Source organism: Tachyglossus aculeatus, chromosome X4 (genome assembly GCF_015852505.1).
Source record: "Tachyglossus aculeatus isolate mTacAcu1 chromosome X4, mTacAcu1.pri, whole genome shotgun sequence".
NCBI lineage: Eukaryota > Metazoa > Chordata > Mammalia > Monotremata > Tachyglossidae > Tachyglossus > Tachyglossus aculeatus.
The window spans coordinates 26,679,801-26,692,982 of record NC_052098.1 but is presented as its reverse complement, the minus strand read 5'-3'; the positions used below and the strand labels follow the sequence as shown (position 1 = coordinate 26,692,982).

Here is a 13,182-nt window from a genome sequence, read left to right as displayed (position 1 = left end):
TTGAGGGCTAGTGATTAAGACTGTGAGCCCCATGTGGGACAGGGACTGTGTCCAACCCAATTCACTTGCATCCATCCCAGCATTTACTACAGTGCCTGGCCCATTGTAAGCACTTAACAAATACCACAACTATTATTATAATTATTATAATTATTATTATTAGTTCCAGAAACATCCCCCAACTCCTATGACTGTATGTTGCTCCCTCTTCAAATGTCAGATTGATACCAAAAGTTATATTTGCCCCTCACATATTCTAATCTCGAGGAAATTTCCACTATAGAGAAGTCCTTTCAAAAAATATTCCTTGGTTTGTGCTGGCTTGGCCAATGGATATTCAATCAATTTTTGTAGATAGTAGTGATGACTGTTCTACCTTCCATTTTCCTTTGATTGTCAACAGATGACCTTCAAACACATAACAGATTGTGGGAAATCTTTTTGAATGAGCAAAGTCTTTTCGTTTCTGACTTGCACACCAACCCTCTATTTGAGGGTAGTATTTTCTACGGGAGAGGAGGAGAGTGATCAGAGGTAGTATTCTGCAGACTGCTTAATTTTCACCCACCCTCATTTGAGATTATTTTATAGACAGTACGTTAAGAATTGCTATCTCAAGTGAAAAGCTAACTTTTCAGCCATTACACTGTAAATAATTTCATCTTGCTGTACTAGAAGAAGAACTCCTTTTACATTGAAGGCGCACCTAAAAAGCAATTCTAAAAACATCCTGGGAAATAATTTGATGTGTTTGCCTTAAGGGCTCCACAAACTTCAAATAAATGGCCGTGGTGGAAAATGAAAGGAATCTGCACTTACCAAACAGTTAACACCATCATCAGAATACCATTAGAAATTTAGTAACTTTGCTCCTGAAATGCCAAGGTATGTGTATGTTCAGGAGTGAAGACAATTCATGTTTGATTTTTTAAGATCATTTTGTTTTCATTATTAATGGGGAAAATCTTCACTAAACCACCCTAAATTTCACCCCCCACTGCAAAATGTGAGTTGTAAATTCCTTGTAAAAAGCTATTCTGCCTAAAGTAGTGACTTTAACTCTACTACTTTATGGAGTTTATTACTTCTTTTATTAACTAGGGAAAAATGTTATCCATTTTAGGTCTAGTTATCTCTTTTTCTCTCTCATCTTGGCCAAACCAAAATAAAGACAACTAACTGAAAAGCTTATTCCTGAGCGTGCAAATCGTTATTGGCTGAATTTAACCTCTGCAGAAAGATGAGGTAGACGTTTGTGTCAACCCTCCAAAATGGTTCTGCCCACACATGTCGGTGTGCCTTTTGAGAAAGAGAAAAGGAGAGGGAGACAGAGTGAGTAAAAAAAAAAAAAATGACAATTTCAGGGACCAGCTTAAAAGGGCAGCCTGCCCCTTGACCTATGAAGTCAGTGCATGCATTTGATATTATGCTGATACTGAGTATCAAGATTTCATGAGTAAAGGAGACAGATTCTGACAAAGAGGCGAACAGCTCCTCAATAGGCAGTCTCTTAGGTCTGATAGTCAGATAGGGGAGCAGCACTAATTCTGCAGCCTTTTTAGTCTATTCTGTCACAGAGGGGGCACTGCTGGGTCAGTCAGCTCACTAGTAATTGTGTTTTACAGACTTCTAAAGCAATTGGCTCAGTCAGTCCCAATTCAATAAAAGTGGAGAGCGAGAGAGAGAGCACTTTTGTTCTATTTTTTACTTGAAATTATTTCATTCAGCAGTCTGTCTTTTTTATTACCGGGACTTGACATTAGCACTCCAAGCTATATTAGCATCCATTTCAGCAGTTCAGTAATGGTATTAAAAAAACACTTAACTTCAACGGTGAATGGTTGTATGACAGTACCATAAAAATCCACATTAAAAAAAAAAACTTATGTATTTGTCCCAGCAAATTATTTTTCACTTGTTTAACCACTTCAAAACTATGCTCTCATGATTGGAATCCACAAGGGTTCTTGCTCTAAAAAACAGCCTGCAGTAATGGTCCTTCGAAGGGGAGAGGAGAAAGGAGAATGGAAGGGGCATGGGAAGGGAAAAAATCCAAAAGGGAGACAGTGGGTAAATATATGCCCTTTCGTTAAACTCACCTCCCATTTGTTAGCAGAGGTAGAATTGGCAAAGTCAGAGCACCCAAGGTGAAAACCTTGGATCCTCCCACATAGCTGGGATTTGATTTTGAACCCAACACTCTCCAAATTTGGGATTGGAGCCTAACTACTTTGGCACTGCAGTGTGCTCATAAACGACTACATTAGGTTCTAAATTTTGATTAAACATTCAGTAATTAATCAATGGTAGACATGAAACAGTTGGCAAGGTCCAGAGCTGCAAAATGTTTAAGACATAAAACATTACAAAGTAATTAGAATATGCTCCTTCAAGAGAAGGATTGCCTTCAATAAAGAGGTAAATGATAGCATCCTGTTTATTGTGGATGTAGGCAGCCAGCGCAATATGATAAACTGCTGGAGATACACATATAAGTAATCATCCACATTATTAGTGTCATTAATCATAATTCCAAAAATATGACAGCAGCAGCCAACTTTTTGACCAATTTTGCCTCTGCCTGTTGGCTGTTATAACTCCACTAATAGACTGCAGAGCTCCTGTGCGTGGCAGTTTGCATTGAGAATGGAAGGTTAATTATATTTGAGCTGCTGATTTCTTCTCTCCTCGGGAAAAGCTGAGCACTTTGACAATCCCAGGAGCTCACTGTTGTTAAACCAGTAAAAGTACTTTATTGAAATTTTCTTTGTTGGTCAGGAATGAGTAGATGTTTCAAATGAGATATAAGTGCCAGGCTGGGACAGCTGCTAATGTTTCAAGCTCCAAAAATGATCCTTGGACAGCAAGCCGAACTCATATTTTCCTTAGATCTCTTTGCTTTGTCTCCAGTGGATGGGTAAAAAGTTCAGAACTAATAACCACTGACAATAATCTATATGGAAGAATTTGACAAGATTACACATTCTCCAGGGAGTGAATATGTGGCAGAAAGGTTTTGGGCATATGTGGGTAGAGGGCTGGTTCAAATAAATCAGAGGTGCTGGTTATCACCAAACCAGAAAGTTATGCTTCTATATAAGCATTTTTTATATGTGTCATTTTTTTCACCACACATCTTCAGTAATCTCTGCTCAAGGCAGTCAAGAAAAGAAGTAAACATGGTAAAGTCATTGAGTTTTCAGCAAAATGCAGCAAAAAGAAAATCATAGCCCACATTTGATTCTCTCTAACTTTGGGCACAATGAAAAATTTGGGGTGATTACTAATGCAAGAATATTTTTCAAGCCATTTCTTTGCCATCCTACTCAAAAACAAAGCTAAGCACAAAACAGGTACAGTGTTGCATTTTGAGAATAGCAACCTTTTGAATACTAATTTAAGATGCACTAAATTGTTATTCTGAAATAAAGCTTTTGAACCAACCTTCTTCCTAAAATCAGGATACAAATCAGAGAACTGGTCATCCTGGGTTTACAGGCTAGCCAGGGAAACTGGCCAATTCAAACTCAAAGCTAAAGAGGACAATTCCAGTTTGTTCTGAATAATTTTAAAAATAATAGCAACACTGCTCCTTTTCATTGTAATGGCTCCATTTTTATCGACTATCAGTCACCAGAAGATGAACGAGCAATATGACTTTCTTTATCAAGAATGTTTGCAATGGCCCCCAAACCCTAATTCTGTTCACACTATAGGACTGCTTTATATAATAGCACAACGGGTAATGATGAGTCCTACTCAAAAATCCCTGAAGTATTAAGAGTTTTACTCAAAGTGAAATGGTTAGGAATATCCTGTTCTCCACTTAACCTGAGCATCCAACACACATATATTCCACCGTTCTGCCTTCCTAAATGCCATCACAACATTAACGTTTTTTATGCATTCCACAGTGATGACAAATTGTTTTCTAACTGTAGCGCCAGGTTTAGTATGCAAAAGGCATGTTTGCCTCTGCCAACAAGCCAATAATTCTCACTAACATCTTCGGAGTTACAACATTTATAAAGTTGCAAAGTGGAGTAAACAAACCATCTGTTTGGCTTTTCCATATATGTCATGCTCTCTTATTAGCATATTACGATTCATTTAGTAAACAAATTTGGTGAATTCGTTCACGTCAAAGTTAGAAGGAGCTTGAAGATGATTAACATTCCTGGGACAGGCACATTAATACATTGCTTCCTCTGCAAAGTTAAATGGCTTCTCAGGAGAATCCCCCCTTGTTGACAAGATGAGACTGTCAATTTTGTTTGCCTGCCACATTAGAGGCCGTAAGGGGATGGCAGGCTCTGAGAAAGAGGTGCAGTGTAGGCAGCATAATTCCCTGTGAATTGAGAAAAGAAGTCTAATTCTGATAAATGGTCGACCCCAATACATCCTACCTGTTATTACAACAGACGTGCCGTATCTGTGCAGTAAATTAGTTAAACCCCTAAAGAGTTTGGTGGGAGCTTATCTTCAAGTGAATAATTTGAATGCAAAGGGAACCGTCTGCGTGACCAGGGTGAATGATTTGTTTCAGATGGAAAAGGATTGAAATGACTGAATTCCACATTTTTAATTTGCAAGAACTTGCTTGTCCTTTATTTCCTGCATTTAATAAGCACTTCCTTTGCTTTGGGGTTTTAGTAAGTGTTACATGGTATTTTGGATTTTCTTCCTGGGCAAGGTGATGTTTTCAGATCTCCTGCAGAGAATCTTGAAATAGCAGCCTCTTTAACAACTGCTATTTTCTGCCAAAACTACTAGTGTGAAAAATGTCATTTATTTCACAGAGAACAGCAAATATTTCTTCAGAAGCCACACTATGAATAAAGAGTAATACAGAAATGATGAGGAATAAACTGAACGAATAGAGAGATTTCTCATGATCCAGATTAGAGAAAAGGCTGGAACTCTGAAAGTATTAATTTCAAGCCTACATTTAATTTTTATTTTGAGTTTGTTTGAGTCTATGTAGGGGGGTATTATTGAATATTTATGGATGCCCACATTATACTAGGTCCTGACATGCAGATCATACAGATGGGTCTAAATTGAATTAAAAAGCAAACAGGACAATGTGGTTTCAAAAATCTTAGAGAATAAAGAGAAAAGCAACCTAAAATGGGACAATCTCTTTTTAATATGATTCCACGGTTAGATAAATTCTGTTTTGGTAATTTCTAAAAACACCAAATCTGTTTCTTCAACAAAGTAGGCATTAACCGTATTATTGCTTCTGAGGCATAGTCTTGGAAGGAAGCAAATTTTTTGGTGCTATTGTTAATAATAACTCCTGAAATATTTGAAGGTATGATTCAGCAGTTCGTGTCACTTTTTAAAATAACATTGTTTTAATCTCTAATGCTCTTAGGCTTCAATTCCAATCTCTCCAGTCTCCCAAATCCCCAGATTAGAGTACGAGAAACACCAGTTCATTCAGTTCAGTGGCTGAAATTCAAGTTTGCCCTAAGTGTGAATGAAGTTAGATAATGAGTTTTCACAAAATCTGTTTCAATAAAAAGTTGTTCAGTTGTTTCTGTAGCTTGACTTCAGAGCTTGCATGTTCATTTCATATTATTTCCATTCTTTATATTAAAAAAGAAAAAAAAGGATCCCATGTTATTTTTCCTCTAGAAACAAAACTTATGAAATCAGGCTTATTGACAAGTGAAGAATATCAGTGAGGAATAGCAAGTTAAAGAATGCCAGGATCAAGTTTATACCCTGGGTAAATAATATATGTATTTTACTGAGGAACAGCATGGTGTACAGGATAGCTCACGGGCATCAGAGCCAGAGGGTCATGGGTTCTAATTCCAGCTCTGCCACTTGTCTGCTGTGTGGACTTGGGCAAGCCACTTCACTTCTCTCTGACTCAGTTATCTGTAAAATGGGGATGAAGACTGAGAGTTCTGTGCGGGACAGGGACTTTGTCCAACTCTATTTGCTTGTATCCACCCCAGCACCTGGCACATAGTAAGCACTTAACACATACCATTATTTTATTATTATTATTATTATTATTATTATTATTATTATTAATTGACTTCACTCACCAAAGTTACAATTCATTGCCATCCAGTGAAACTCTCCCTGGAGAAGCACAGTGGGAGAGGAAGTTCTGCAGTTCATTTAGTGTAATCAAAATATTTTCAGTCATCATTATAAGCTTTGTTATTCCAAATGTAGAAGGGAAAGGGTCATGTTTTACACCTCAAAGTGCCTCATCGAATGGGCCCCATATTCAGTTTTCCTAGCTTGTAATTTTAATGGCACAAAAGTGATCTGCAGCTATTCACACAGATTATTGATCATTCCTTTAGAAGCCCCCAAATTTATCATTCAGTTCACTCCTCAAATGAGTATGGATTATGATAGTAGGGCACATTAAGGGCAATTATTTTTGTTGTTGGGGATGGAGGGAAATAAAAAAGAATGTCATCACCATAGCCTTCCGCAATGATTGCTTAGAGCATGGTGGTCAAACTGTAGCTTGTGAGCCTCGTGCAGTTCTTCTTCACATAATGTGTGTCTTGTTGTTTGGTATTTATTTTCTCTAAAGTGGCAGTATCCTCACATACTACACATGGCCCCAGGGAGGGGTGGGCCCTTTGCCCTCACCCCGAGCCCCATCTGCCTTGCTCATTGCCACTCACCACCACCTACTCGCCATCTTGGATCTGAGGCTCTCAGCCACCTTATGTGTTGAGTTTATGACTCTTCAGTTCATGAAGCTTGGCCTTCCCTGACTAGGCCCTCATTTCCCCAGTTTGCATTCCCTTCTGCATCGCTTGTGCACCTGGGTCTCTGCCCTTTAAGAACTTGATATTTTACCCCACTCTCAGCCCTGTGGCACTTATATAAATGTACTTGCACTTTCCCATTTCCCCTATCTGTAATTTACTGTTCATCTCCCCCTCTAGATTGCAAACTCCTTGTGGGTAGGAATCAGGTCTACCAACTCTATTATATTGTAGTCTTCCAAGCATCTAGTACAGTGCTCTGCACATAATAAGTGCTCCATAAATACCGTTGATTGATTGATTGCCCACCCCTTGGATCACTGTGATGTTGCCCCTTCAGTTATTACCCAGAATTGTATTTCCTGCAATGTGTAGCTCCCTTTCACTCTGTTCTTTGGGATCTCATGTCCCTTTCTATGAATTTCAGTTCACGTGGAAAAATCTGGGGGCAGAATGTGGTCATTATTCTCACTGGAGCCCTGAATGCCCAACCAAAGCAGTTTCACCAAGTCTTCTTAGTCTCCCTACTAATAAATTTTTCTATATTGATAATTTGTTCACTATTCTTCCACATCACAAATAACTCATTTCTAAAACATCTATAGTTTTCTTCCACTCGGTATCTAGAGATGTTTTAAATTATATGAAATGGATGTTTTAAATTATATGAAATGTTGAGAACTCCAAAAAAGGATTTCTAGAATTGTGTTTCAACAAAGAAATCTCCATATGTCTGTCTGAGAAGACAGGAATGAGATAAGATGCCTCTGTTGATAAGGTTTACTCTTAGACTCATTGCTTTCTCCATCATCACCCCTGAGCTGAGATGCTCCTCAAGAACTGGAAAATTTTCATTCTTACATAGACTGTTCCATTTGTTATGTTTTTGTTTTTCTGCTCCTGGCTTCCTCCACATACTTGCCTTTCTTAAGATTGGCAGGATCCTTTCTCATTATTTTTCTAGAACTCTTTTCTGTCTACAGTCCCTCTTCTTACATTTTGCATGGTCTTGTGGATGTGATAGGGTTTGGGATATAGTCCATGTTCCGGTAGCTGAGGCTAAACCCAAAAAGTGCACATTTTGGCCCTCAGTTGAAATTATTTAGGACTAAAACATATGCTTTGGCCAGATTATCCATATAGCCTTGGAGACCAAGGGCATTTTAGGCATCAAAAGATGAACCATGCTCAGGGTATTCTTCATTCTTGCCTTTTTCCTCTTGTCTACTCAGTTTTGCTGATAGACAGAAACTCATGACACTTTTAAAACAAAACTCCCAGTTAAACCTAGGTCTTATTGGCTAACTAATTCCAACATCTCAAATACGATAACTAAGGCTTGGGCTGAATAAAGGAGCTAAGAGTCCCCAGCTAAAAGCTTTTTGACCTTCTTCTGGAGGCTGGAACCTGACTGAGAAGAAAAGATCAACTCAAGACACCATCAGTCTTTTCCATCATTAGCTTGGCCTCTTCAATAAAATGTGATTGCATTCTTGTGCTCTCTCTCTCTCTTTCTCTCTCTCTGAATTTATCATATATTTTCCAGCTCTCATTGTGAAAGTGAATCAGAAGCCTTCCCACCTTGCATTCCACCTATCAGGTTTTTGAATATGCTATTTAGGAAGATTATTAAACAAAAATGAAATAGATTAAGAAATGAACATAAAAGAATCGATTCTTTTGAACTGTGGTTGCATAATGGAAATCGACTACTATGAATGAACCCATGTACAGAAGTTATGAACAGCAGAGCTAATGCACTGCCATGAGTTCATCTTTATTATTGCATTACACCTGAATCAATTGATAAAGTAGCTTTTTTTAAAGCTAGGGATGGCACTTAATTGAATAAAAGTCAATGTAATTATATTAGCAGAAGCCAATGGTACTGCTGACAGAGGAAAAGGGACAGTGTTGAACTGAGTGCCAGAGCTGGGCTACACATTTCTGCACATCGTTTAGCTGACAGATATTGAGGGCTGGTACATAGTCTAATTGGATTACAGATTTCCACTGCTGTGAGTGAGAACCAAAGAGGGACATCTCTTTCCATGACAGCGTCTGTGGAATTGCGTGTTCTTACATGTCATCTTTCAGAAGACATGGGTCCACTGACGGATCCGTGAGTCCATTTCTCAGTATTAGTGTATTTTTGTCTTCAAGTGTCCGGTGTCTTGTTTTATCAGCAGTGAACCTAAGAAATCGTCACTGCATAGATGAGAGAAAAAAACAGATAATTAACCCGACTAGCTCTATATCTCAGCAACCTCAAAACGTGTGTTTGTGAAATAAAGAAGTTTAAAAATTAGAAGCTAGAATTTCAGAAATGGCTCAATTGCTTGCAAAATTTTTTAGCAGTAGGTAAATACAGGTGAAACTGTATTTTCCCATTCCTTTAATAATCTGTAAATTGAAAAGTGCTCACTGAGCTATTTCCTAGAGTCTGCTTAGTTAGCTTCACTCGGAGTCATCTGACACCAAGGAAGCAAGGAACAACTGTGTCAAGGCAGAGACCTCAGGGACTACGTCTGTTTATCATTCACGAATGTGCACACTGCATGCATCTGTTTAGGGCTCATTTATGGATGATGATGATGATGATGATGATGATGATGATGATGCTGTGAATTCGGTTTGTCTAATTTGATTTATGATTTTGTATTGTGCAGCTGATCTGATAATCATCAAGACAGCCGTGTGAGATGATGGCTTATGACAGAAAATGGCTTTATGATCAGAACATTTTAATCCCTATTTTATTGTGTAAATTTATTTTAACCAGATGTCTAGAATGTGAATTTGTTTTCTCTCTCTCTCTCTCTTTCTCTTTCTATTCTCTGTCTCTCTCACTCTCCTACTTTCTTTTGTGATCGATTTAGCAAAAGATTAGAAAGCTGATCTTATTATCACAAGGTAAGCTCAGCATTCATAAGTGCAGTGTGGAGAGGTGCACAGCACCTCTGTGCCTACGAAATCAAGAATCCTAAACTGTCTTTGGTGGAAAAGTGGAAAGCCTGCCTCTCCTTGGGGCAGACAAAATACACATGCTCTCCACCTTTCTTTTCTGCCAGGCACATACCTCTCAACCACTCCTCACATCCAGAGGAAAATCCTTCACTATTATAAACCCACATACTCAAACTTGTTTTTGTCAAATAGTGGACTATTCAATATTTACAACAAATGCATTGAACTTCACACTTGCCATTGCTGGAAATCTGTTTCTCTGTTACCAGAATTAATGCTGCAGAATATTGAGCTTTCTCCCTACAAAGGAGGGGTTTGGGGAAAGGGATACCCTTTTTGTAGATACTTTTTAATGTGTGGGCTTTCTCAGGTGGAGAGAGGTATGTGCCTGTGGGGGCTTCTAAAATAAATGGGGAAAATGGCAAAGGCAATATTTTCAGATAGATAATGACATATATGACTTTGAAAATAATATCATGATCCCATTGTACTATCTGAGACCTATCCTGCCTTCTTTAGCCAAGTAAAGCTCCCACTGAGTTGGGTGAGTTCAGCTTGTATTTGGGATTTGGGTTTTGATTTGGGTTCTTTTCTTTTGTTTTTGTTGTTGTTGTTGTTGTTTTTTGCATATCCATGACTTGATTATTGTACACAGTACTTTCCATCCTTTCCTTGGGTATTTTGTTATTTTATCATTTTTTTTAGACAAGATCTCCATATTTTTCATAGTTTATCTGGTAAAATTAAACAGAAGTATAACAGTTTATATCTTTAGTTACAAGTGTTTTAAACTATTTAATTGCGATCTTCTTTGAAAAGTGAATTCATTTGGCTAATTCACTAATTTAAGAACTCAAGTCTTAAAGCAGTGATGGGCTTAATTTTTAGAAGTAATGAGTTCCCTGACCATACTGTTTGAGAGAGAAAGAGAGTGTCTGTGTGTGTGACTGTGTATGCACGCATGCTTTACCGCATTGTTTGATTTACATAAACCTGAACAGGCCCAAACACTGCATTATAAGTGAAATCTTTTCCTGACTCCTCAAAGTTAGAACAAGTGGGCTGAGAGATTTAATTTGAAAGGACACCCAGCCACTTAGTGTTTTTTCCGTGCTGCATCTTGCACCATTTAAATCTGTTGAACAAAAGATCTTTCTGTGAGAAACTTAAAATTTAACGTACTCTAAAATGATCAAGAGGACATTTTTACATTGTATTAATTATCTGATACATAGTCTTAAAGTCTGTTTTCAACTGATGTTGCTGCGTCATAAAACAAATCGAACAGCAATTGAAACAGTAGGCGAGGTTTGATTTTACATTCACCGTATCGATGGGAAATTTGCCTTTTGTGCCAAAAAAAAATAATTTGAGATTTGCTCACCATCACCCAAACCCTGTAATGGTAGTGTAAATTTAAAGGTGGTGTAATGGGTAACAAACAGATGTATTTATTTGATATGTGGTTACTGCAGAGTCAATTTAAAAATGCTCCACTTTTTTCTCTCCCCATCCCCCAAATCCCTTCCCTCTTCTTTTCCTAGACACAGTGCCAACATAAATCTGCACCGTAAACTGTTGACCAAAGAACTGGATGATATGGGACTGGATTCCACTCAGCCCTCCCTTAGCAAGGACCTCCGAGATGAGTTTTTAATGAAGATCTACGGTGCTCAGCACCACATGGGACTCGACCTAAGAGATGACACCTCCTCTCCGGCCGGCACCGAAGATTCCCACATGAATGGATACGGGAGGGGGATGGCTGAAGACTATATGGTCCTAGACCTGAGCACCACCTCCAGCATTCAGTCCAGCAGCAGTATCCATTCCTCCAGAGAATCTGATGCAGGGAGTGATGAGGGGATTCTCTTAGATGATATTGATGGGGCAAGTGACAGTGGGGAGTCTGTGCACAAGGCGGAGGCCCCTACTCTCCCCGTAGGCCTAGGGGCCGACGTTCCAGGATCACTCATGTTTAATAGTGTATCAATGAGCAATGGGGGGATAATGTGCAACATTTGCCACAAAATGTACAGCAACAAGGGGACTCTGAGAGTTCACTACAAAACAGTGCACTTGCGAGAAATGCACAAATGCAAAGTCCCAGGTTGCAATATGATGTTTTCCTCTGTGCGCAGCCGAAATCGGCACAGTCAGAATCCTAACCTTCATAAAAACATTCCCTTCACTTCAGTAGATTAGTTTAAGGATGGACATTGCAAATGCCAGCTCTCACGGATGGCCTACATATTTGAACTGCCATAAACAGTGTCTGTTTATATATACATATATATGTGTATATATATATATATGTGTATATATATGTGTGTGTGTGTGTGTGTGTGTGTGTGTGTGTGTGTACATGTATACACCATATTGGGTGTGTGTAAATGTACACATATTTATATGTATGCATATATATGTATATATATATCTTTGTTCTTTTTAAGAAAAGGAAAGAAAAACCACCAGGTGCTTTAGATGTTGTTTTTCTTTATCCTTTGTGTTTTGGGGGAAAGGATGGGATCTTTCATCTGGGGTGAAAAGTAAATACCCTTTAAAATGGCACATGTAAACTTGCAATTAGCCCCAGTTTTGTTACGAAAAAAAATTTTGGTTGTCTCCAAAGACACAATTTGTCGTACCTATGTCTGTTGCCTGCAAAAAAAAAAATGAAAAAATGAAAAAATGAAATTAAAAAAGGAACTTCTAGTTGTCTTTGTGAACTTTAAGAGAACCTTTAACTAAAGCATGGCAGATTCACCTGTAAATACTTAGCCTTGAGAGGCCAATGATGTAAAACAATTGTACTGATGGTTGTTTAACTCTTCCGTTTAATTTTTACAGTTACATTCAGCTGTTAGATATGCAGAAAAAATAGTTTGCTGGCTAGCTCTATTCATTTATGTTAGCTTTAATGCACATTTTTAAAAGAAACATGGTCTTGTTTTTACTACCTGCTAGATATAGTGATGAAGAAGTGCTAGCATGCTTTACAAGCACTCATCTGATAAAAAAGTTTGTCTTGTACTAATTACATAAATCCAGTCATGCACTTTTTTTCATACACTACAAGGGGATGTGTAATATCCATGCTTCTTTTTTTATCCTTAACCTATTGCCATACTTCAATAAGTGTCTTTAAAAAACATACACTTAGATAATAAAATGGTCTGGTCAGTATAGGGCATGAATGCCAAATGAAAGTATTAGTGTTATCACAAAACTGCCAACTTTGCACAAGTTTTCAGAAAAGAAAATAGAATTAGACACTCACCATAACCACAGGTCAATTTGTTGGCCACCAAAAAAACTGCTTAAATAAAAAAAGGCACTTGGTGATTATTTCAAGTACTGAATGTTATTAAAATCAATATTGCATCCTTCTTGCTTATATGTTGTTACAAAAAGGCAAGCAGAATTATGTGGTGTGAAACTGCCAAGGCATTTCTTCTTTTAA

The 13,182-nt window shown here is 38.0% G+C and overlaps 1 protein-coding gene across 1 annotated transcript in view; it reads left to right on the top strand.

The window, feature by feature from the left end:
• Positions 1-11,976, top strand: part of BNC2 (basonuclin 2) — a 362,642-nt gene extending 350,666 nt beyond the window's left edge. Inside the window, exon 7 of the mRNA XM_038769759.1 lies at positions 11,264-11,976. Coding sequence (XP_038625687.1) covers positions 11,264-11,924 — 661 coding nt within the window. The 3' untranslated portion in view covers positions 11,925-11,976. The remainder of the gene's footprint in view (positions 1-11,263) is intronic.
• The last annotated feature ends 1,206 nt before the right edge of the window (positions 11,977-13,182 follow it).